The following is a 26,603-nucleotide window of genomic DNA, read 5'->3' as shown; positions in this document are numbered from 1 at the left end:
GCTCAAAATCCACAATCGGCTGTACACGGCACCTGCGCTCTGGGTCCAGATTCCTTCCCCACCATCCAAGTGGACCTGGAGGGGGAATCTAAAAGTGCCGAGCGCTGCGAGCCCGCGAGGGGCCCTCTTACAGGCGCCGTGTACAGCTGATTTTCAGCTGTTCCGCTTCGGCTATTTCCGCCACAGTGAGGAACTTATCCGCCAAGCGGAACTTATTCGGCAGAACACCGGGACCCTCTTGTCCTGCTGGATCAGATATTCCCCTTTCTATGTTGGGTTTGTTTAGTTTCTGAACTGGATTTGATTGGTTTTAGATCTGCAGACAAGGAATGATAAATACGATCCTTCCTTTGACTTGTTTGCTCTGAGGCAGTGATGTGAGGACAATGTCGGGTCATCATGATGTCCAGGAAGGGGAACTTGCTGACTTTTGGTCGGAGTTGTCGGCTAATCAGGATAATTGCCAGAACTCCGGCTGCAAGGCTCCAATCTCCGGCAGCCTGCTGACTGATCGGAGTGATGTCACTGTCACTCTCTGCAGTAAGAGAAGGGATCAGATTGGATAGCAGGAGGATTCTGCTGGTGGAGTACAGAACTGTGGGGGGAGGAGTCAGTTTTGTTCTCTCCAATAGCAACCCATCTGCCATCTATGCTGATTATGAAGATTATAACATGTAAGTGTACTATTTGTTTTTATGGAATAAATGACTTCATCATTCTAATGAGGATCTCGCGCTGTCATTTCTTTGTTGTTTGATCTCCTTGGATCTTCCCGGATCTTTATCTGACAAGCTGCAGGACCCTTGTATGTTGGAATGAACATTTGTCCTCATCATGCTGTTACCATAGACTGCTGTCTGTTGGGCTGGACCTTGTAGTGCACATTACTGGTGTGTGATTTTTATTTCAGTGCTGGTAGGAGGACAGCAGGGGGGAGGGGTTTGTTCTCTTGGTCTATTTTGTATCCTGTAACATATTTCTAGAACGGTGAAATGGTGAGGTGAAGGCTTCCTTCACTTGCTGGCAGAAGGTCTTTAAAAGAGAAGTATGATTTTATTTTCTTTCAGATTCATACTTACCTAGGTGGATGCAGCATCGGTCCCCCGGCACCTCTTCACTGAGAACCGATCGATCTAACATCTGCGATGGCTCGGTTCTCACAGCTCTGCCCCCCGCACTCACTGGAGATGTGGAGGGATGGGGAGCGCCCGTCTCAGTCTCTCAGTGGCTCGCTGAGAGGCTGAGATGGCCATCAGTCCAGACACCTGGAAGATCCAGACTTCATTGTGGTGATGATGCGGTGCCTGGACTGATTCCAGTGATGTCACCAGAGAGAGGACTTCATCCCGATCTCTACTGAAAACAGGTCACAAGAGTGCAAAACGAATTGTACTCCTGTAACCCATAGGAGAAGCCCAGCCAAGCGATCTCAAGCTGGACTTCTCCTTTAAGGAGGTGAGAAAAGTATGTGCAGGTGGGGTGAGAGGAGCATCAGAGACCAACAGCCTGTGTAGTGTAATAATTGTCCTTTGTAGGCCATGTATGGTCAGGATGGTCATTGTCTTGTCTATTTATTGTCAGTGATGTTTGTTTAGAGGAACATATTACTAGAATTTATCTCCAAAATGAAGAGAATGTTCCGGCCCCATAAGTGGGGAAATGTTCTGACCCTGAAGGGGTTAATCTAGGTTTCCACACTATATATGTGTGTATCATCATCTGCTGGAGATAAAAGACATCACAGTGACTATGGAGGAAGAGGACGGACATGACGGGGGGGTTACTGGGTGTAAATAGAAAATAAGATCTTATTACCTCGTCTCCTCGTCTTCTCTCTACTTCCTCCTGACTCACCTCTCACCCGGAACTTCCTGTCTGTATCTGACATCACTTCCTGTCTGTATTCCATAGAGACTTCCTGTCTGGGTAGAAGATCACCATCTTGTGGAGTTCAGAGGAACTGCAGCCCCAAGAAACTTCTCATAATAACCATTCCTGTATAACGGAGCTAAGTTAAAAACATAACTCCAGAAATTGAACTTTTTGATGAAGAAAATGCAAAAATATATCAAAAAGCATAAATATATATAATTCAATCCACTCATAATGAATATGTTAAACATAATAATAATAATAAATATGTTCTGTCTCTGTATAGGAAGGCACTCGGAGGTGAGACAGGAGAGGGGATGGGGAAGAGAGGGACAGATGCAGCTGTGCTGTGCTGGAGCGCACCTTCCTTGCGGCCGATACATAAACCAGACCGGAACGCATCCCTCATGCTGCTCTCTTACCTTCCGCCTGCAGCTCCGCTCGGGCTAAAGAACGGAGCTGCCAACATCAGTTCTGGCTTTCGCCTGTTTCACGAAAGCCGGAAGTGACCTCAAGATTTGAAAAGCAATGCTCCCGCCCATAGAATCACACTGATTCTATGGGCGGAAGCTAATCGGCGTTTACGATTGTGCCGCAAGGCGGGTTAAAAGCCCGCAAATGAAGTGCCACGTCTGCAATCTCGTGATTCGCATAGTTCACTGTGTCCGGCGCCACAGTGCACTTTGTTAAAGGACTTTTTTTTGTTCTTAAAGGGGCCAATTTAAAAATTTGGCTTGTTTTTTTTTTTTATAGGAGGGAGGGCGGCGACCCCTATGGATGGGCCTCCACTGGAAGGAGGACTCACCGACATACGTCCCAACTTTTTGAGATGGGAATGCAAGACACCTAAAAATACCACAATCAATAATTGTGCCTGTGATTTTGCGCAAAACAGAATAAAATGAATAATCAATAAATAATAATCAATGAATATGCATAGGTGATAAATCATATAAAAATCAAATAGTCCATGAGTGAATATCCGTGACTGTAGTGCAAATCAATCAAGTGAATAAGATGCGTGAATATTCTATGCAGTGTAACATCAAAAGTGCAAAGTGCGTTGATAGTAGATGTCTCCTCTCTACTTCCTCCCGACTCACCTCTCAAGGAAGTAGAGAGGAGACATTGCTGGAAGAGGCAGCAGACGAGTCCATATACCGGAGAGAACGCCATCTCCCCATAGACGCACCAGAACAACTACACAGATTGGATTGGAACAAGCACAGTCCTGAATGGATACATAAAGGCACTATTTTGGTGTCAACAAGGTGAGAGTTCTGGGAGCCCCTAGTGGGTATCCAACACCACGAAAGTCACGAGATCTACTATCAACGCACTTTGCACTTTTGATGTTACACTGCATAGAATATTCACGCATCTTATTCACTTGATTGATTTGCACTACAGTCACGGATATTCACTCATGGACTATTTGATTTTTATATATTTATCACCTATGCATATTCATTGATTATTATTTATTGATTATTCATTTTATTCTGTTTTGCGCAAAATCACAGGCACAATTGTTAAATGTGGTATTTTTAGATTATAGTTAGTGAGTGGTGTTCACTTTTTTGATTTTGCAGCATTTCACATAGTATTCACTTTAGTAGAGCAGAAGTTCATCTTAGGATATATTTTTTATTAATGCAGGACACCTATTAGCAAAAGTATGTAAGCATCGGACACACCCCCTGCCACACCCCCTTAAAGGAGAATCATACCAAAAAAAAAGATTGGTTAAACTCACAAGTGCTTTTTTACCACTACTTTTCCTTAACATTGGCTGTTAAAATTTACAAATGCAGCAATTTAGAGATTAGATGAAAAGTTTAGCACTGGGAAACAATTTTTGAAAGATAAAAAGTTCATTTTATATACAACTATATAGATCAGACCAAAATGAGGGACGAATGAGGAGGAAAGAGGGACAGAGGGACATTGTTCCAAATCAGGGACAGTCCCTGGAAATCAGGAACAGTTGGGAGCTATGCATCGGTGATTTCATACATTTGTATGGAAGGATAAAACTATCCTCAGAAGGAATCATGTAGGATGACAGGAAAGGCTCCTGACTGTTGAGATCCAACAGACATCCCAACTCTCCCACATTTCGGCTGTGGCTGCCTGACACCCGCAAGTGCCACGCAATATCCCGGCTGTAGGGCCAATTCTGGGCGGGTGCGCAGGGCGCACCTAGGGCTGGCGCTACCCCTAGGCAAAACTAGGCAGTCACCTAGGGTGCAGCCACAACCGCTGACTTACCTACTTTCCATTGGGAGGAGAGAGGGCACCTGATGCTCGTGAGTGCCTGTGCAGCTGTGCCTCATCCTCTACCCCTCCCCTACCCAGTGGCTATGTGACCAGTGGCATAGCATGGGGGAGACAGGTGGGGCTCCGCCCTGGGGCTGTGTGCAGAATGTAAAGGGGTGCTGTTGTACTGTCCCCAGTGTGATGGCCATTTATCGGGGCAAATAGGTGCAGCGCTAGCGGCGCTATGGCAGCAATCCACATCGCTCTTGGGGTGCAGGTGGGCATCCAACGCCACACACGGCAGTAAACAGCCATCCGAGGGCAGATAGGTGGAACGGACCTGTGAGAGCCTAGGACTCAGAAGAGCTCCTCCGGCACCGCCTCTTCCTCCTAGACCCCGTCTCCCAAAGAGGCGAGAAGCAGCTGGGCAGGCGCAGCGTACCGTACCCCGTGCTTCCAGAGCAGCATGGATTGCTCCAACTTTCTCCGCTCTCTAACATCACGTGACACCTGTGGACAGTGTGGCGGCACCTCTAACACCGCACCCCTACACTGATCTGCTCTCACCAGCTGTGTCCCTCAATGGAGCGCACCAAAGCCGCCTCCCCCTTCTCTCTGTTTACATCTACACAGGAGGAGGGAGTCCGAGGGACACACCGCTGTGCATGTGCCGCGCTGTCCGAGGTCTGTACACTGTATTGTAATGCAGATGGACATGTGCAGGGGGGGCGCTATGGGAGAAGGGTCTACTAGCACAGGTACTGAGGGGGGTCTGCACTGAAGGAGGGTCTTCACTGGGGGAGTCTGCTCTCAGAGGGGGTCTGCACTGAGGGTGTCTGCACTGAGAGGGGGTCCTGCACTGAGAAGGGGTCCTACACTGAGAGGTGAGTCTGCACTGAGGGGGGTCTGTACTTAGTGGGGGAGTCTGTACTTAGTGGGGGAGTCTATACTGAGGGAGGGGGTCTGTACTGAGGGAGGGGGGTCTGTACTTAGTGGGGGAGTCTATACTGAGAGAGGGGGTCTATACTGAGGGAGGGGGTCTGTACTTAGTGGGGGAGTCTATACTGAGGAAGGGGGTTCTGTCAGTGGGGGAGTCTATACTGAGGAAGGGGGGTCTATACTTAGTGGGGGAGTCTATACTGAGGAAGGGGGTTCTGTCAGTGGGGGAGTCTATACTGAGGAAGGGGGTTCTGTCATTAGTGGGGGAGTCTATACTGAGGAAGGGGGGTCTGTACTTAGTGGGGGAGCATGGAAGCCAGCTTGAGACCCAGAAGGAGACATGCAGTGTGAGAGGCTGCGGTAGCCTAGGAAAGAGGACCCTTGGACCCAGCAGCCGCCCTGATCCCACTCCCCCTCTATGCTCCAGCCTGGATGTAAGCGTTGGCCACCTCTGAGGGCAGGGACGAAACACAGCAAACAGCAAGCGGCAGATAGAAGCTCCCTCCGGTAACCCCCACCTCCCTGTGATTGATGTGTGGTCAACCGGGAGTGAGAGGACCGAGCCAGAAGATAATAAGATGAGAGGGTGAAGAGTGGGAAGACGGACTTCAGTGAGCTGATCTGCCTTAAATGGAGGGACGAGGGGGAGAGAAGGTGACGAAGGTGGAGGAGAGTTATCGATTATTGGAGGATATCGCAGCACCGGTCCCCCGAGTACACCGAGCATGCTGTGCTTATCTAAACACCTCAGATGGACTGCTTGATGTGTAGCCCCCTATTGCCCACCACCTCATACTAGAATTGAATCACATCTGCTCCTGCTAGAGGAAATTGTCTGGGAAGAGGCAGTGATGCATTAGAAGAGGTAAACCTGGTTGAATGGGAAGAAACAAGAAGAAAGGGGTGAGAGATATTCATTTTTGCTCTGCTCTAAATAATTAAAAGAACTGTTTCATGAACTGCTATATGATGAAATGAAGATATTGCTTTGGGTCTGTCTGAGATGGGAAAGAACTTTGAAAAAAGAAAAAAAAGTGCATGAACTGGCTCTGAGGTTATATACGATCGTTTTTACAGTATATGATTGGACTTATAAAACTGGCTCAAAATCATTAGGAGTTGTTTTATAAAGGAAAAGCGGTAAGTGAACTGTCATATGAAATATCTAGAAGTGGGATTGTCAACTACTTTCGAAAAAGCCTCAGTGACCATTCCTGAAATGAGGGAACTGTATATGAGAGATTAAATGAAGATCTAATACAGGATGTAGAGGTAGAAGAGAAAATAAAGGAAGAAAACGAACAGTATTTCAAAATAAATAATGCTACGGAGGTAACAGAAGCTAACACTATGGGAGGCCCATAAGGCCTAAATTAGAGGTATTTTGATGGAGATAGGATCGAGGAAAAAAAGGAAAGGAAAAAAAAAAAAGATGGAAATATTAATAAAGGAAATCCATGAAATTGAACAAAGCCATAAAATAAAGGGAGTAGGGGAAGGGTATCAGGCATTGGTGATCAAGAGAGATGGATTAAAAGAAGTGCTCGAGCAAGAGATTAGACGGGATTTCAATAGAGTTGCAAAGGAGAGATATGTATGGGGAAAAAACTGAGAAACATATCGCAAGACTGTTGGGAAAAAAAAAAAACCCATTAAACTATATCGAAAAAATACAGAGTAAGAAAGGGAGATGGTATATTCAACAACAGAAATCGCAAAAGTGTTTCAGTATTATTATGGATCCTTATACTCAATAAAACAAAAAGGGCAACAAGGAATAGTAAGATCAGAAAAGATAAAAGAGTTCCTAAAAAATGCCAGATTACCCCAAATAGATGAAAATAAATGAAAAATATTGGAAGCACCCATAACAGAAGAAGAAATAATAGGGCTTTAAAAGAATCGGAAAAGGAAAAGCCCAGGCCCAGATGGGTTTACTGCCTATTATTACAGACTATGTTCATATATGAAGGGACTAGGAATAAACTATGAGATGGGTAGAGAAGCTCTGTCAGCCTTAATGACCATTCTTCCAAAAGAGGGAAGGGACAGCACCGTATTTTCAAGCTATAGACCAATATCGTTACTGAGTACGGATACAAAGTTATTTGCAAAGGTTTGCCTAGGATGAAAGATCTAATGGCGGAGTGGGTACACACGAACCAGGTGGGGTTTATACCTGGGAGAGAAGGGAGACATAATGGGGTAAGAACACTACTCTTGCTTCAAAAAATAAGAGAGGGAAGGGCCCCTGGTCTACTTCCGTCGATTGACGCTGAAAAAGCATTTGACAGGGTAGACTGGGGGTTTATAATGAGTACTCTGGAAGCTATGTGAGTGGGCCCAAGGATGGCCCAATGGATCCAGGTCTTATATAAACACCCTACCGCAAGAGTGAAGGTCAATGGCACCCTATGCCCCCCATTTGAAATGTATAATGGAACAAGGACAGGGGTGCCCTCTGTCACCATTATTGTTTGTACTATCTGTAGAACCTCTGTTAGCTACCATAAGGAATAATCCAGACATAATAGGGATAAAAATTGGAGAAGAGGAACATAAAATAGCAGCTTATACTGATGATGTTTTACATTTCTAATCCTAGGATCACAATGCCCTGCCTAATGAAGACAATAAAAAACACTATGGGGGATTATCAAATTTAAAAATAAATTCCTCTAAATCGGAAATCCTAAATATAAACGTAAATAACCAAGAAGAAAGGCTGTTACAGCAGAAGTTCCAATTTAGTTGGAAGACAGAAATAAAATATTTAGGAATAAAACTGACATCGTCCCCGGGGAAACTATACCAGGCAAACTATCTTCCACTATTAAACAAAATAAAAACAGAAATAAAAAGAATGGCAAGTAGGTGTCTCTCATGGACAGGTAGAATAAACACCATAAAAATGGTAATAGTACCGAAATTCATCTACAATTTCCAAATTCTACCTATCCCACTACCCAAGACATATTTTATAACATTAAAAAATATGATATCTAAGTTTATCTGGAGAAGAGCAAACCAAGAATTGCATTCTGGGTATTAAAGAAAGATAAAGCGCAAGGAGGGATAAAAGTACCAAAAATATTACAAGGCGGTGTTAATCTCACGGGTGATGGAATGGTCTAAGGCAGTAAATGAGAAAAGATGGGTACAAATTGAGAAGACAATGAGGGACACACGGGGGGCTGAGTAGCATTATTTGGATCCCACCACAATATAGAGCACTGGGGGAAGATACACATATTATGACACGTAATGTACACAGAATATGGGATCCAATACACAAAGTCAATGGAAATAGAATTCACCACTAATCTCACTGAAAGGAAATAATTCTTTGTTACCTGGTAAAGGGAAATTATTTGGAGAGTGGATTAAACACGATAATGTACAATTAAAGGATATAATGACAAAAGGGGAAAATATACACATTTCAAGAATGAAAACACAAGACAGAAATGATGAGGATTAATGAATGGCGGAACCTCCAGCTGAAACATTTTGTCAGTACTCTACCTCAACCAATAAGATCGGGGGAAGATCTCAGACCTCTGGAGCGCTTGAGTTTGGTGTCAAGCACATAAAATGGGATATGACATATCTATAAAATCTTGCTGGCAGCGGACGGGCTGGAGGTCCCGCCATACATGAAACAATGGGAGAAAGAATTAGGAGTTAGAAGTAATAAAGTTAGATTAGAAAAGATGATGAGATTAGCACACACCTCTGCAGTGGATTCCAACACAGCGGAGATGAAGTACAAATGTCTATCAAGGTGATATAGAACCCCGGATAAAGTAAGCAGGTATCAGAGAAATCACCATTCTGTTGGAGGGGTTGTAAAATAGTGGGAACAATGGCCCATTTATGGTGGACTGACCAAAAATTAAAATGATTGGAGGGAGATAATACAGCTAATAAAAGAAATGACTACAAAGGAAATCTCAGAAGAGCCATGGATGTGCTTATTTCATGGGACAGTGGGCTCAATAAAACAATATAAAGAATCTTTCATACCACATTTATTAAATGCGGCTAAAAGTCAGATTCCAAGATATTGGCAAGAAATAGAAAGTCCTACAATAAAAGATTGGATTGGAAAAGTAGAAGCCACATATATTATGGAAGATCTGAGATATAGTGGAGAGGAAGAAATAGAGGGAGTGATAAACAGATGGAAAGACTGGAAGGTGTTTAAGAAAACCAGGAGATATGCGGAGGTTATAAGTGGAAGACAAATGGTCTAAACTAGGAGTACCGGAAAAAACAAGGACATTTAGTTCCAGCGGAGGATGGGAATAGAGGGGAAGAAGAAAGGGAGGGGGGTGGGGATGTGTTTTAGTAGTTGGGTGAAGGGATGGAAAATGTATACTGTATTTATTTGCATGTTACACTTTATTGGTGTGTTTGTATATGGATGCAAATGAAAAAATAAAAATAAATATATAATAATAGAAAATAAAAATGAAAGGCCAAATGCAGTATTTCCCATTTTAAATCAATGGCTGGTTTAATAGCGTTTGTTTAAATAACTTTTATGATACACTAAAAATATACGCCGGACCCTCAGCGTGCCGCCTACCTAATTAGTATGTCATAAAAGATGAAACAAAACTAATATATGGGGATTGAATGACCTCAAAAACATTAGAGTAAAAATGACAAAATGAAAAAACAGGGAAAAGGAGAAGATGGGAGCTCACGGTATGAAGATTAAATGGCAAACTTGAAATAAAAACCTGTAATAGCACAACCAAGCCTGTGGTAGCACATATCTATGGAACTTCACTCACCATACAAACATGATTAGCAAAAAAGATTTATTGGTGTCAAAGATAAGAAAGACATTAAAAAACATCATGCATACATTAGAATTAAAGCTATAAAAACAAAAGGACATCTCTGGACAGGAGGTGCAATTCCACCCAAGTTACAGGAGTTGTAAAAATGCTGTAATACAGCTGGGATAATATCCCCAGGGCTAAGTGACCTCTGAAGAGTGACCCAAGTGTTGAACTGATATTGAAAAAGGGAGGATGGATAAAGTCAAAGCACAAAGTGGAAGCTATGAGATGATATGAATGGTTCTCCGATCTGCATTGGAAAAAGGTGGACAAGTAGATGATTGTATTGATCTGGAAGGTAGGTGTAAAGAAATAGGGGGGGTTGCTGGGTAACAGTGGTCAGGAGGAGATGTACAAGTGGAATAGTAATGAATATGGGGGTTCAATAAAGTGATGTGTGGCTCTCTAAAACCAGAAGAACATGGTCCTCCTTGTCCTCCCTCTCACTGTACCAATCAGAGTCCCTATGAGGACTCGCTCTCAAACCCCAAATGAAAGAGCAATGTGAAGAGGTAATCCTTTCCAGAAAGTAATAGTCCTTTCCAAAGAATGGTAAATGTATTTATACTGAACTTATCAGCTTGTCATCAAGTCCACAGGTCCAGGGTCCCGGGGAAGGTCCTCCCTTGTCTGTGAAAACAGCAGTCTTGTAAAGTGTGTAGAATCATATATGGGTCAAAGGCATGTAGTCCAGAGATGGGCCGCGCTGGCCTGACCGCTTTCACCCATCTCTGTCGTCTGCATCAGAGGCTGGTTCCCAATGCCGTCCATTGCACTTTTATCCTTCAGTGTCTACTTAACTCACAAGCACATGAGTCCAATCTCAGATATTACAATCAAACCATGCCTGACAAATGGAAATTAAGGGCTCTACTAGCCAGAATTTACCTCAGTGATTTCCTATGACCATCAGCTCCATCTAGTGACCATAATGGGGTATTTTTCCTGAAATACCTCAATAAAAATAGCACAATACCACATTATGGCCACTAGATGGAGCCAAGGAAATCAGAGTATGAAATAAAATACATCCAATATTCATCACAGCCGGGTGAATGCTGCTCACATTCATTCAACTATTTTTTTTAAATAGACCTCTAAGCTTTTGTGAAATATTACACCACAAAATGTACTCAGCCAATGAAAGGTAATGACTCTATTTTTATTTTTCTCCTGCTATCAATGGCCAACACGGTACAACACTTCATCCATGTCTTTGGTGATCTCTGATCTCCTTATCAACTGTTTCTTACATGATGAAGATCAGCCATGGAGTATATCTGAGGTGTATATCAGGGTGTGCTTCTTCCCCACATGAGAGCTGTGATGTCCAGCAACATTCATATAGAAGACATTTCCCACACTCAAGGCACTAATACACCTCAAGGGTTGTGTGGGATCCCTGATGTACAGGAAGACAGGACTTCAGTGAGGAACAATTCCCTCACTCAGGACAGGAAAGTGGCTTCTTCCCCGTGTGAGATCTCTGATGTCTGGAAAGATGGGACATCTGTGTAAAACATTTCCCACACTCAGGGCAGGAATACGGCTTTTCCCCAGTGTGAGATCTCTGATGTGTGTAAAGATTGACCAACTGTGAAAAATATTTCCCGCACTCAGGACAGGAATATGGCTTCTCCCCCGTGTGAGATCTCTGATGTCTGGAAAGATGGGACTTCTCTGAAAAACATTTCCCGCACTCAGGACAGGAATACGGCTTCTCCCCCGTGTGAGATCTCTGATGTCTGGAAAGATTGGACTTCACTGAAAAACATTTCCGGCAATCAGGACAGGAATACGGCTTCTCCCCCGTGTGAGACCTCTGATGTTTGCAAAGATCAGACTTCAATGAAAAACATTTCCCGCACGCAGGACAAGAATGTGGCTTCTCCCCCGTGTGAGATCTCTGATGTCTGGAAAGACGGGACTTCTCTGAAAAACATTTCACGCACTCAGGACAGGAATAAGGCTTCTCACCTATATGAGATCTTTTATGCAAATTAAGTTGGGATTTAAAATGGAAACATTTCCCGCACTCAGGACAGGAATACGGCTTCTCCCATGTGTGAGATCTTATATGCACAATAAGTTGGGATTTAAAAGGGAAACACTTCCCGCACTCAGTACAGGAAAAGCTCTTCTCTGTTGGAAGGACGGCACCGTCCCTCACAGTCTGAGGTTCCTCAGGATAAGAGGAATACGATGGTCCATCTACACTGTGTGGTGCCGGATGGACATTTGAGGTAGTCGGGTTTTCTCCTGGACTATACTGTGTGATGTCCTCATCTTCTACTTTACAGTCTGGAGACAAAGTGAGACAATCCTCTGAGGTTTTCCTCATCTCCCGTCCATCTACTAAAATAGGGATAAAAAGATTATTACTAGACATGAGCTGATTGGTTCCCCTAAACCAGGACTCCGCCCACATCAGGCAGCTTTGTCTCTGAGGATCTTACAATTCCCCCCTCAAGGTAACTAGTAAATGGGTCCTCTGTAGGGAGGCAAATAATGATTATTTTCAGAATTGATTAGTTGGCCGATTATTGTTTCGATTAATTGGATAAAAACCTCAAAAAAAGGTTGGTGTATAATTGAGTTAATATTCTTGAATATCTATATACAGCGGTAAATATAAATATCCAGATATATAGTTGGATATTTAATCTTCTCTGAGAATAACAGACAGATAGATGTATTATTAGAGGGAGAATCTGCTACATATCAGAATCAGAGATTAACATTATTAAAATATAAAAAAGATGTAAAACTCTGTTTTGCAGATGATCAGACAGGAGTGTAATATAATATGATGGATGACAGACTCCCTTGTCATAGACAGGTAGGTGGGTACAAGCTCCCTGCACCTGATGTCACTTATGCTGGCCGAACACAAACTGATTTTTCTTTCAAAAAAACATTCATCCAATTTTCTAACCATTAGTGGGTCAAATCAGCATTCATTTTCCACCACAGTGACGGGAAAATTCAAAAGAAGCAGAACAGAAAACTTTTCTCCATCGAACAAATTTTCAGATCGTGTATGTGGTTTGTGGTCAGAAGTACTAAAAGCTGAAACTTTTTTCATGGATTTAATCATTTTAACTGCTTGCCGACCAGCCGCCGCAGTTTTACCGCAGCAGAATGGCACGGCTGGGCAAAACGACATTACCTTACATCGCTTCGCCTTTTGGCCACTAGGAGCGCTTGCATGCTGTCGGAGTGCGCACGAACGCCCAAAGCCGATACTAGTGCCCAGGGGGCGCGATAACCGCCTGGCACCCACGATCGCTTGTGGCAGAGCGAGAAACGGGATTCGTGTGTAAACACAAATCCCGGTTCTTTCAGGGGAGTAGAGACAGATTGTGTGTTCCTACCAAGTATGAGCACCGATATCTCTCCCCACATAGAACACACACCTAGGGAATACACTTAAGCCCTTGATCGCCCCCTAGTGTTAACCCCTTCCCTGCCAGTGAAATTTTTACAGTAATCAATGCGATTTTATAGCACTGATCGCTGTATAAATGCCTATGGCCCCAAAAATGTGTCAATCAATATAGGCTTTTTGCGATTTTTTTTACCAGATATATGTAGAATACATGTCGGCCTAAACTGAGGAAATTTTTTTTTTTTTGAAAAACAATGTCGGATGTTTATTAAAGTAAAGTTTTTTTTTCAAAATTGTCGCTCTTTTGTTTATAGCGCAAAAAATAAAAACCGCAGAGGTGATCAAATACCACCAAAAGAAAGCTCTATTTGTGGGGGGAAAAAAACGTCAATTTTGTTTGGGTACAAGATCGCACAGTTGTCAGTTAAAGCAACGCAGTTCCGAATCACAAAAAATGGCCTGGTCATTGAGTAGGCAAATCTTCCAGGGGGGGGGGGGGGGTTAGTAGTGGTTAAATATAATGCACAATACTAGTAAACTTTTACTTTATATAATAGTAATGCCTTCTATCACCTCCAGTCTATCAGCCTCCACCTTCTCTGGGGTCAGATGCTGATCTTCCCTGCACAGAGACCTTAAAGTCATTGTAAATGTTGGATTTTCTATTTTTAAACAAACTTGTCATACTTACCTCTAGGGATGCACAGAAATTTTGGCGCCCGAAAAAAAACTGCCGAAAAACAGTATTTTTATTACAGCTTACCTGTAAAATCCTTTTCTTGGAGTACATCATGGAACACAGAGCCTTAAGTAATTACTTAATGGGTTATGGGCCACCTTCAGGTGTTGACACTGGTAAACCCAATCAAAGGAAGTTCACTCCCTATATAACCCCTCCTCCTTCCAGGAGTACATCAGTTTTTGTAGCAAAGCAATATACTTAAATTCCAAAAAAAGAGGGGCGGGAGCTCTGTGTCCCATGATGTACTCCAAGAAAAGGATTGTACAGGTAAGCTGTAATAAAAATCCTATTTTCTTTATCATACATCATGGGACACAGTGCCTTAAGTAATTACTTAATGGGATGTCCCATAGCAATGCCACTTGAGGGGTGGGAGAAACATGGAGCGTACCCCCAGACTTGAGGATCTATACTGCTGCCTGCAGCACACTGCGATCCCCTCATACCTCCTTACATCCACCTGATAAAATCTTGTGAATGTATGTACTGAAGACCAAGTTGAGGGCTTACAGATCTGAGCCATGGAGGCCCGATGACGCACTGCCCAAGAAGCACTAACTGACCTGGTAGAGTGCACCTTAAAATTGAAACGGGGGAATCTTACCCCTTACATCATAAGTTTGAATTATCACTTGCCGAATCCACTTGGCGACAGTGGATTTTGAAGCTGCCTGTCCTTTCTTAGGACCCTCTGGCAGAATAAATAAGACATCAGTCTCACGAATCTGAGCAGTTTTCTTCAAATAGATTTTAACTGCTCTCATCACATCAAGACAATGTAGTGACTTTTCTTCCCTGGAACATGGTTTTGGAAAAATATCTTGGTTCAGGTGAAAACCTGAAGTCACTTTTGGCAAAAAGCCTGGACGAGGGCATAACACCACTCTGTCCTCATGAAAAACCAAATATGGCTTTTTACAGGAAAGAGCAGCCAATTCTGAAACCCTCCTTGCTAAGGATATAGCAACCAAAAATACCAACTTCCTTGTCAGAAGGCGTAGGGGAATCTGTTGTATTGGTTCAAATGGCTGTTTTTGTACCATAGGCAAAATTAAGTTCAAGTCCTAAGGGCTCAAGGGAGGTTTGACGGGCCGATTAAGCCGCCTTACCCCTTGTATAAAACCCCGGACTAAAGAATGAGTAGCAAGTGGTCTTTGAAATAAGACCGATAAAGCTGAGACTTGGCCTTTAATAGTACTTAAGGCCAATTTCATTTCTACCCCTAATTGTAGAAAGGCAGGGATTCTGCCTATGATATATCTCCGAGGGTGCCAATCCTTGGATTCACACCAGGAAACATAAGCCCTCCAGACTCTATAATATCTAGTTCTGGAAGCTGGCTTCCTTGCATTAATCAGGGTAGAGATAACTGACCTGGAAAGCCCCCGTTTTTTTAGAATGTGGATTTCAATATCCAATAGCCAAGCTGTTAAATTTAGAGACCGTAAGGAAGGATGGAATATCGGTCCCTGAGAGAACAGATCTGGCCATAGTGGGAGGGACCATGGATCCTCCACTGCCATCTTTACGATTTCTGCATACCATGACCTTCTGGGCCATGCTGGTGCCACCAGAATTACCGGCTTTCTTTCCAGCTTGATCCTGCAAAGTAGTCGAGGCAGCAACTGAATAGATCAGCGAGAACTGATCCCATGGGGGTAACCAACGCATCCGTTCTGCATGCGCCTAGATCCCTTCTGGCCACAGAGTTGACCAACGTCATGTTGAACCTGGATGCTGGAAGATCTACGTCCGGAGTCCCCCATCTTTGACAAACAGCCCGAAATATGTCAGGGTAAAGAGACCATTCCCCTGGGAATAAGTGCTAGTGACTAAAGTAGTCCGCCTACCAATTCTCTACTCCGGGAATGAAGACTGCCGAAAGGCACAGGACATTCCTTTCTGCCCAAGATAGAATATGGTTCACCTCTCTGCGCTGAGAGACTTTTGGTGCCCCCTTGGTGATTGATATAGACCACAGCTGTGGCATTGTCGGACTGAATCCTGACAGGACAATCCCGTAACCTGAAAGACCAGGCCTTTAGAGCCAGATGTACTGCCCGAATCTCTAGGATACTGATGGGCAAGGTTCCTTCAGTTCTTGACCACTGTCCTTGGACAGTTGTCTTTTCTAGTACTGCTCCCCAGCCTGCAAGGCTGGCATCCATCGTTACCACTTTCCAGATGACTGGTCTGAAGGAAGGGTTTTCCTTTCAGCAGATTCTGGGTTAGTAACCACCAAGTGAGGCTTTGGGACACTCTTGGGGACAGCCGCATTGGCAAGTCTAAAGCTTGAATGTTTTGTTCCAAGCAGACAGGATACTGTTTTGCAAGTGTCTTGAATGGAACTGGGCACAGGAAACTGCTTTGAATGAAGCCACCATGGTTCCTAGAAACCTCATGTAGAGGCAAATGGAGGGATCGCTTTTTAACCTGACCATCCGCACCAGCTATCTTATGGAGTTGATTTTTGCCTGAGGCAAGAACACCCTTTCCTGGGCTGTGTCTATGATCAGAGCCTTTTTAGTGGTATTAAGGAAGATTTCTCTAGGTTGAGAATCCAACCCAAACTTTTCAGATAGTTGGCTTTGCTCCAAACGAGTCACTGATTGATCTATAAGTAATAGATCGTCTAGGTACACTACAACTGTTATGCCCTGTGCCCTTAACCTGGCTAGAGGTGGGGCCAGCACCTTGGTGAATACCCGGGGTGCTGTGGCTATCCCGAAGGGCAGGGCTACAAACTGGAAATACTGCTGGCCTAACTCAAACCGCAGAAACTTTTGATGAGCGGGAAATATAGGAACATGCAGATATGCAACCCTGATGTCGATTAATGCCAGAAGTTCTCCTCCTAGAAGGATAGAAACTACTGACCTGATCGTCTCCATGCAAAAGGAGCAGATCTTCAGGAACCGATTTAGATTTTTTTAGATCTAGAATGGGTCGGACATCTCCATTTGGTTTTGGTTCCATGAAAAGATTTGAATAAAAACCCAGACCTTGCTCTTTTGTGGGGATCTGTATGATCACCCCTTGAGATATTAATTGGTCTAGTGCCCGAAACAAAGATTGTCTTTTCTCTGGATCTTTGGGAACGCTTGATCTCAGGAAACAAGACTGTGGAAAAAGTCCCGAAATTCCAGCTTGTATCCCAGCGTTACTGTGGAGATGACCCATCTGTCCTGAATTTCCTTTTTCCAGACTTCTGAAAATTGCAGACGTCTTCCCCCCACCTTGGTGAGAGGGGTTGCCTCTTCATGATGAGGCTTTAGGATTCTGCTTTGCAGATTTCCCACCCCAGGATTTATTTTGAGCCTGGGTCTGACCCTGAGGTTTTCCTCTAGAGTCTGACGGCGGAGGCCGTCGCCACTGCCTAGAGGCGGAAGTCCATTTAAATGAAGGGCGTTTATATTTTCTTTTGACTGGTAAAAGAGTACTTTTCCCACTAAAAATTGTCTTGATATATTTATCCAAGTCTTCTCCAAATAGTCGCTCCCATGAAAGGGGAACCCAGTTAGGAGGTTTTTACATGGTGTTTCAGCTGACCAATTTTTTAACCACAGGATTCTGTGCATATGTACAAGCATAAGTGTAAGGGGGATGCCTGGTGGAAAGAATCTTTAATGACATTGCATATTACCTTAGGTAGTTCAGCCAAATCCTGGGCTTGTTGTGTAGGCAGCTCTCTAAGGGACTGTTTAAATTGGTCCTTTAGGGATTGACAGATGCCTATTGCGGCGACTGCGGGCTGAATGATGGCACCTGCTATGGAAAAAGCAGATTTTAGCAGGAATTCCAACTTCTTACCTGTTGGATCCTTAAGCATCTGTGCATTGTCTACAGGACAAGTTAGGTTAGTATTCACATTGGAAATTGCAGCGTCAATTGCTGGTACTTTCCATTTTTTGGAGAATTTCTCCTCCAGAGGATAGAGGATTGAAAACCTCTTAGGAGGGAGAAAATGCTTATCCGGGTGATCCCAATCAGCAAAAATAAACTGTTCAAGTAATGCATGTGCAGGAAATGCATGCAAAGGATTAGAAGGTTTTAAATAACCTAAGGAAGAGGCCGAGTTTTCATGAAGCTCTGTTAGAGGCAGCAAGAAAGTGGAACAAACAATTTCTGTAAGAGATTGTATCAGCAATTTCTCAGATTGAGAGGCTGAAAAAGGTTCATCTACCAATGTTTCCTCTGCAGAGGAATCATCGGTTTGTTTCTCTTCCTGATCGACTGTGGGTAACACCTCATCCTGTGCCCACTGTTCTCCTTGCAAAGGTTCTGAAGTGGGGGAAGGGGACCTAGTATGCTTCCTATCCATTTGAATGGAGGATGTGATTAAAGCTGCTAATATTTCTTCCAGACCCTGGAGGGAAGAGGAAAGGGCATCTTCAGTCACGTATAAAGGGGCTGAGATGTGAGAGGCAGCTGCACCATCAATTTGTTCTAATGGCTCACCTTGAGTTGCCATAATTGGCAATTCAGGCAAGGATGACAGCGTGGAAATACAGCTCGAGATCCCAATGCCTGGGGGTGAAACCTTTACTTTTTTGGTAGGCATAGTCCTAAGTACAAAAACAAAGGCGCTATACAAATTGCACTAAATCGCTGAAAATAGTCATGACTTTTAAAGTCGCTATAAAGTTCAGCCTAGTGCTGGAAAATGAGTGTCCCTCCTGAATCAGGAATGCCAGTTTTGCAACCCATACATGTCCTACAGCTCGTGTGTCCCTGTGTTGCAGGCAGCTTGTCTCTTCCTCATCAGCAGAGGAGAGACTGTCACAGATATAGTATTTATCTGCTTTTAGCCTGGCATGTGTCCTCGTGGATGTTCACAGCACCTGCATTTTGGCCCCGCACCCTCCAAAAAATTCCGCCCCTTTTTTATTTAAAATTTTTCCCATGCCTGAGTGCAGCGTTTTTCGGGTCCCAGACCCAACACGAGGAGGGGGGGAGGGGAGGCAGAGAGTAATGCAGTAGAGGCACAGATTTGAAAAATACAGCCACAGTAAAAGCAAACTTTTAGCGGTAAAATAGCATGACCTCTGCATCCCCCACGGCGGGGGGGGGGGGGTGTAATGTAAGGGGGGTGCAGCGCTGCTGTACCCCTACCCTCTGGTCCCATCAGGGGGAGAAAAAGAAATTTTTTGCAGATTTATTTTTAACCTTGCAAATCTCCCTCCACACGCTGTGCAGCCAGACACGGACTGAAGACAGAGTAAGGTATGTGCATAGACTCCATCTAGTGGAGATTTTAAGGCATGACACATTTTTTTCCTTTAATGGAAGAAACATAGATGTTTTCATACTTAAATTTCTTCCTTTACCTTACCTTATCCTCGCCGCAGGATTTTGCTGAATTAACAGAAAATACAACCTTCACCCATCACGGCGGGCTGCATTTAGCAAACCTTCAAGGACTGGGTCCCTAAAAAGGGGTTCCACTCCCTTGGGCTCTGTACAATGCACCCCATCAGGCTTTAGGTAATGTAGCAAGACCTAAGCCCTGGGTTCCTGGGGTTCAGCCCTACAAAGAGAGGCGTTACAGGCAAAACCTCGTGCTTCGGATATGAGGTCTCAGGTACCATCCACTTAGGCCTCAGTGGCACTTTGGATGGATCTGGTTTCTTTCTATGGAGGCTATTTAAATCCAGCATGGATCCCTCCTGGAGCTCCTCAGAGCACTTCTTTACTTGTGGCCAACACCTTAGACAGTAATACTGGCGAAAAAACTGATGTGCTCCTAGAAGGAGGGGTTATATAGGGAGTAAACTTCCTTTGATTGGGTTTACTAGTGTCAACACCTGAAGGTGGCCTATAACCCATTAAGTAATTACTTAAGGCTCTGTGTCCCATGATGTACAATAAAGAAATGAACATTTTCCTGCCAGCTGAACCCCAGAATCTCCATAAATCCAGTCTAGATACATAAATTGTGTCTGCAGCACAGAGAAGGAAGATTATCCGAGAGAAATACAGGACGGGTAACACAGCTCAGGAAAGTGACCAGGTGATTACAGGCTCATATCACCTAGTCCCGCCCTACTCTGGACTAGGGATGAGCCGAACACCCCCCTGTTCGGTTCGCACCAGAACATGCGAACAGGAAAAAAGTTCGTTCGAACATGCGAACACCGTTAAAGTCTATGGGACACGAACATGAATAATCAAAAGTGCTAATTTTAAAGGCTTATATGCAAGTTATTGTCATAAAAAGTGTTTGGGGACCTGGGTCCTGCCCCAGGGGACATGGATCAATGCAAAAAAAAGTTTTAAAAACGGCTGTTTTTTCAGGAGCAGTGATTTTAATAATGCTTAAAGTCAAACAATAAAAGTGTAATATCCCTTTAAATTTTGTACCTGGGGGGTGTCTATAGTATGCCTGTAAAGGGGCGCATGTTTCCTGTGTTTAGAACAGTCTGACAGCAAAATGACATTTTGAAGGAAAAAACTCATTTAAAACTACCCGCGGCTATTGCATTGCCGACAATACACATAGAAGTTCATTGATAAAAACGGCATGGGAATTCCCCAAAGGGGAACCCTGAACCAAAATTAAAAAAAAAAAAATGACGTGGGAGTCCTCCTAAATTCCATACCAGGCCCTTCAGGTCTGGTATGGATATTAAGGGGAACCCCGGGCAAAATTAAAAAAAAAAGACGTGGGGTCCCCCCTAAATTCCATACCAGACCCTTCAGGTCTGGTATGGATTTTAAGGGGAACCCCGCGCCAAAAAAAAAAAAAAAAAACGGCGTGGGGTCCCCCCAAAAATCCATACCAGACCCTTATCCGAGCACGCAACCTGGCAGGCCGCAGGAAAAGAGGGGGGGACGAGAGTGCGGCCCCCCCTCCCTCCTGAACCGTACCAGGCCACATGCCCTCAACATTGGGAGGGTGCTTTGGGGTAGCCTCCCAAAACACCTTGTCCCCATGTTGATGAGGACAAGGGCCTCATCCCCACAACCCTGGCCGGTGGTTGTGGGGGTCTGCGGGCGGGGGGCTTATCGGAATCTGGAAGCCCCCTTTAACAAGGTGACCCCCAGATCCCGGCCCCCCCCTGTCTGAAATGGTAAGGGGGTACATAAGTACCCCTACCATTTCACGAAAAAAGTGTCAAAAATGTTAAAAATGACAAGAGACAGTTTTTGACAATTCCTTTATTTAAATGCTTCTTCTTTCTTCTATCTTCCTTCATCTTCTGGTTCTTCTGGTTCTTCCTCCGGCGTTCTCGTCCAGCATCTCCTCCGCGGCGTCTTCTGTCTTCTTCTCGGGCCGCTCCGCACCCATGGCATGGGGGGGAGGCTCCCGCTCTTCTCTTCTTCTCTTCTTCTCTTCTTCATTTTCTTCTCCGGGCCGCTCCGCAATCCATGCTGGCATGGAGGGAGGCTCCCGCTGTGTGACGGCGCTCCTCGTCTGACAGTTCTTAAATAACGGGGGGGGGGCGGGGCCACCCGGTGACCCCGCCCCCCTCTGACGCACGGTGACTTGACGGGACTTCCCTGTGGCATTCCCCGTGACGTCACAGGGAAGTCCCGTCAAGTCACCGTGCGTCAGAGGGGGGCGGGGTCACCGGGTGGCCCCGCCCCCCCCGTTATTTAAGAACTGTCAGACGAGGAGCGCCGTCACACAGCGGGAGCCTCCCTCCATGCCAGCATGGATTGCGGAGCGGCCCGGAGAAGAAAATGAAGAAGAGAAGAAAAGAAGAAGAGAAGAAGAGAAGAGCGGGAGCCTCCCCCCCATGCCATGGGTGCGGAGCGGCCCGAGGAGAAGAAGATAGAAGACGCCGCGGAGGAGATGCTGGACGAGAACGCCGGAGGAAGAACCAGAAGAGCCAGAAGAGCCAGAAGAACCAGAAGATGAAGGAAGATAGAAGAAGCATTTAAATAAAGGAATTGTCAAAAACTGTCTCTTGTCATTTTTAACATTTTTGACACTTTTTTCGTGAAATGGTAGGGGTACTTATGTACCCCCTTACCATTTCACACAGGGGGGGGCCGGGATCTGGGGGTCACCTTGTTAAAGGGGGCTTCCAGATTCCGATAAGCCCCCCGCCCGCAGACCCCCACAACCACCGGCCAGGGTTGTGGGGATGAGGCCCTTGTCCTCATCAACATGGGGACAAGGTGTTTTGGGGGGCTACCCCAAAGCACCCTCCCAATGTTGAGGGCATGTGGCCTGGTACGGTTCAGGAGGGAGGGGGGGGCCGCACTCTCGTCCCCCCCTCTTTTCCTGCGGCCTGCCAGGTTGCGTGCTCGGATAAGGGTCTGGTATGGATTTTTGGGGGGACCCCACGCCGTTTTTTTTTTTTTTTGGCGCGGGGTTCCCCTTAAAATCCATACCAGACCTGAAGGGTCTGGTATGGAATTTAGGGGGAACCCCACGTCATTTTTTTTTTTAAATTTTGGCCGGGGTTCCCCTTAATATCCATACCAGACCTGAAGGGCCTGGTATGGAATTTAGGGGGACCCCCACGTCATTTTTTTTTTTTAATTTTGGTTCGGGGTTCCCCTTTGGGGAATTCCCATGCCGTTTTTATCAATGAACTTCTATGTGTATTGTCGGCAATGCAATAGCCGCGGGTAGTTTTAAATGAGTTTTTTCCTTCAAAATGTCATTTTGCTGTCAGACTGTTCTAAACACAGGAAACATGCGCCCCTTTACAGGCACACTATAGACACCCCCCAGGTACGAAATTTAAAGGGATATTACACTTTTATTGATTGACTTTAAGCATTATTAAAATCACTGCTCCTGAAAAAACGGCCGTTTTTAAAACTTTTTTTTGCATTGATCCATGTCCCCTGGGGCAGGACCCAGGTCCCCAAACACTTTTTATGACAATAACTTGCATATTAGCCTTTAAAATTAGCACTTTTGATTTCTCCCATAGACTTTTAAAGGGTGTTCCGCGGCATTCGAATTTGCCGCGAACACCCCAAATTGTTCGCTGTTCGGTGAACTTGCGAACAGCCAATGTTCGAGTCGAACATGAGTTCGACTCGAACTCGAAGCTCATCCCTACTCTGGACCAATCAGTGAGCAGTATGGGTGGAGGGAGGTATTTAGTGTTAATGACCCACCTGTACTGATCTCTGTAGGAGTGTCCTCCTCTATAAATGTCCCCGTTATTCCATCCTCCTCCATAGACTGCTGATCATCCCTCACATACCTCTCTTCTTCTTCTGATTTAACCTCAAATTCTATATCGATTGGATCTCCACTCTAAATCAAGAAAATGAGAGAAAATGTCATCTGTAAGATATAAGATTTATTATTGTGACATCATATAAAAAAAAAAAAAAAAAAAAATCTACACAATGGTGTAGATTTACTAAAGGCAAATCTCTACCAACTACAAGTGAACATGGAAGTGCAGTCGCTGTAGATCTGAGGTGAAGATCTGAAAAGAGGGGAAGCTCTGCTGATTTCTATCATCCAATCATGTGCAAGTGAAAATGTTGTTTTTTTTAATTTTCCTTCTATGTTTCCCTCAGATCTACAGCGACTGCACCTCCAAGTGCACAGTGGATTTGCCTTTAGTAAATAAACCCCCCTGTCTCCTCAAGTCCATGTTCTAGATGATCCATCCCACCAACCTTGTAACAGTGAGGGATGGTGTGATCTTCCTGTGTGGAATCCCGGGAATACAGAGGACGGGGACATCTCTCTGGTGGGTTTCTGTAGCTGGATGACTCCACCATGGTGTCCTGGTACAGATCTTTGTGTTCTTTTAGAGACTCTGACTCCTCCATCACCCCATCCTCATCATCCTCCTCTTTTATCTCTTCTTTTACTTCAATTTTAGAATCTCTCAGGTTTCCACTCTGAAAATATAATAAAAATGACATCAATGCAGATAATGTACAGATCCTAATGATACTATCAGTGATTGTTCCTCATCTACCTGATGATGGTGAGGGATGGTGTGATCTTCCTGTGTGGAATCCCGGGAATACAGAGGACGGGGACATCTCTCTGGTGGGTTTCTGTAGCTGGATGACTCCACCATGGTGTCCTGGTACAGATCTTTGTGTTCTTTTAGACACTCTGACTCCTCCATCACCCCATCCTCATCATCCTCCTCTTTTATCTCTTCTTTAACCCCAACTTTAGACTCTCTCGGGTTTCCCCTCTGAATATATAATAAAAATGACATCAATGGTAACAATGCAGATAATGTACAGATCCTAATGATACTATCAGTGATTGTTCCTCATCTACCTGATGATGGTGAGGGATGGTGTGATCTTCCTGTGTGGAATCCCGGGAATACAGAGGACGGGGACATCTCTCTGGTGGGTTCCCATTACTGGATCCATCTGTAGGAAACACACACAATGACTGAATACATTGTTTCTATGTGTTTATCAGATGATGAGGGGATCTAGGTAGACCCTCCGTACTGCTCTCTCCTTTACAATAAAGTCTCCTCTTACCCGGTGATGTGAGGGGCGGCTGATTGTCCATCATGACGTCCTTGTAGGGATCCTTGTGTCCTTCTAAATACTCCCACTCCTCCATGGAGAAATAGACAGTGACATCCTGACACCTTATAGGAACCTGACACACACAATGATACCGTCACCATCCAGACACATCCCTTGTCTGTTACTGGATAATGTCCCAGAATTCCCAGCACCGCTCACCTCTCCTCCATGATCTCTCTGGTGACTTCTAGAATCTTCTTTGTATTTCTCTATTCTATCAGGGAGGGAGGTGGAGGCAATGTGATGGTCATATGATCTCCAGGACTTCACAGGAAGAAAATTCTAGATCTGAACACAAATAGTAAAATCAAATGATATTCCCAGAATCCTCCTCACCTCATTATTCAGGTTTCCAGTTTATTAAAGCCCCACCTAAGGCTGATGTATAATTTACCCACACAGGACCCCCACACTATGCAGGATAAAAGCTTGTAGCAGGCATTCTGACATCAATACATATAATGCAGGACCAACAGTCCCAGTTTGCTAGAGTGGATGCCAAGGGTCCGCCCACATCCTAAGAGTATCAGAAACAAAAATCCAGATGGAGGGGCATTGGGAGGAGGAGCTGTGAGGTCAGTGTGATGTCATAGGACATGCTGACTTTGGATGGAGGGACATTTGGATGGAGAGATTTGAGGGGCCCTCTATATGAGGCTCCTATGCAAACCAAATCATTGTTCCTGGGTGTGTCCTACCTCTCCTAAACTGAAGAGTGAACTTTGACCTTTACCATACAGAAATCTGTCAGGAATCTGTGAAAGTAAGCTCTCATGTGATCAGGTGACGTGCGGAGGAACGGAGTGTAAATAGCAGACAATTTTCTCCAGAGCTCCTAATGGTGGGGATGGATTTTGCTGAGTGCTGGTGCCAAGTTTCCACCCCCCAGGGTCACTGCAGGTGTGGAGAAAAGCTGTGTAAGAGGATATGGAGGAGAGATGAGGAGGAGATCCAGTAATCAGGATAAAGGTCAGGACAAGCAACAGACGAGCGCATCCAAGGGATGAAGCCGGGGTCACTACACAGAAAATCAATCCAAGGAAACAACAGGCAGGACGAGGAATATCAAGAAGGAGCTCAGAGACAAATGAGAATATTGTTCAGCCAATGGGAGATTATCTCAGCATGACTTACATAATGAAGGAGATGAGGGGGAGGGGAAGAAGTCACTTAAGGCGGGGCTTGACAAATTTGCTTTGAATCTAGGAGCCAGGTAAAAAAGGAGAGATGCCCACACTGGTGATGCAATGGCTGGATAGAGAGGAGCACTCCATGCGAGAGGAACTTAACAGACGCCGGAGAGCAACCTGATTGGTGATATATACACCCCATACACTGAACCACACTGTTTTGGAAGAGACAATGTCTAAATTTGCATACATTGATCCTGGAAAGGCAGAGGACTATCTACACAAGTCACACCAGAACTAATAAGGCCGCAGAAAACACCACGCGGCATGATGCCTGTTGGCTCCCCGAAGCCGGCTACTGAACTTAACCCCAAATTGCAGGTCCCTCGTGGACAGTACAGTTTTTTGTTGGTTCGTTATGTTGGACCCTGTTGGTCCATAGGCTCTCTACCTGCCTAACATCTTTTTTCATAGGGATCACCCTCAGGTTCAAAGACTACCGTGTGCCCTTTGGCCTCAATTGGTGCTAATAAGGGAGGTTGTTTATTCTCATGGTTCGCTGATTGGGTTTAACCTAAGCCATTACTTATCCTTCTTACTGCTATATTCTTTGTATGCTACTGCTTTCACACCTTATGGCTAATTGCAATGTGATTACAAGCTGGAATGTGCGGGGTCTTGGAGACAGAGTGAAACAACTGGCGGTACTCCAAATGCTTAAACGCCTGAACTCCTCCATGGTGTGTCTACAGGAGACTCATTTGTCCCCCGGTCAGACATCTCCGTTTTCCACCAAGATGTTTGGCACTCAGTTTCACTCTGTCTTCTCCTCCTACTCCAGAGGAGTTAGTATATTGTTCGGCACGAGCGTGCCTTTTGCATGCTCAACCCCACTTGTTGACCCACATGGTCAGTACATATTTCTATTAGGT

At 44.7% G+C, this 26,603-nt stretch overlaps 2 protein-coding genes across 2 annotated transcripts in view; both read right to left on the bottom strand.

The window, feature by feature from the left end:
* LOC141122062 (uncharacterized) overlaps positions 1-26,603 on the bottom strand; it is a 218,349-nt gene that overhangs the window by 142,361 nt on the left and 49,385 nt on the right. The gene's annotated exons all lie outside the window — the stretch shown is intronic.
* LOC141122028 (uncharacterized) lies at positions 9,883-12,411 on the bottom strand. The gene has a single exon (XM_073611825.1). It carries the CDS (start codon positions 12,349-12,351, stop codon positions 11,368-11,370), a length of 984 nt encoding a protein of 327 aa, XP_073467926.1. The 5' UTR covers positions 12,352-12,411; the 3' UTR covers positions 9,883-11,367.

This window comes from Aquarana catesbeiana, unplaced genomic scaffold, assembly GCF_042186555.1.
Source record: "Aquarana catesbeiana isolate 2022-GZ unplaced genomic scaffold, ASM4218655v1 unanchor237, whole genome shotgun sequence".
Taxonomy (NCBI): domain Eukaryota; kingdom Metazoa; phylum Chordata; class Amphibia; order Anura; family Ranidae; genus Aquarana; species Aquarana catesbeiana.
Note: the sequence above shows the minus strand (reverse complement) of the source record. Positions and strands in the feature narration are given on the sequence as shown.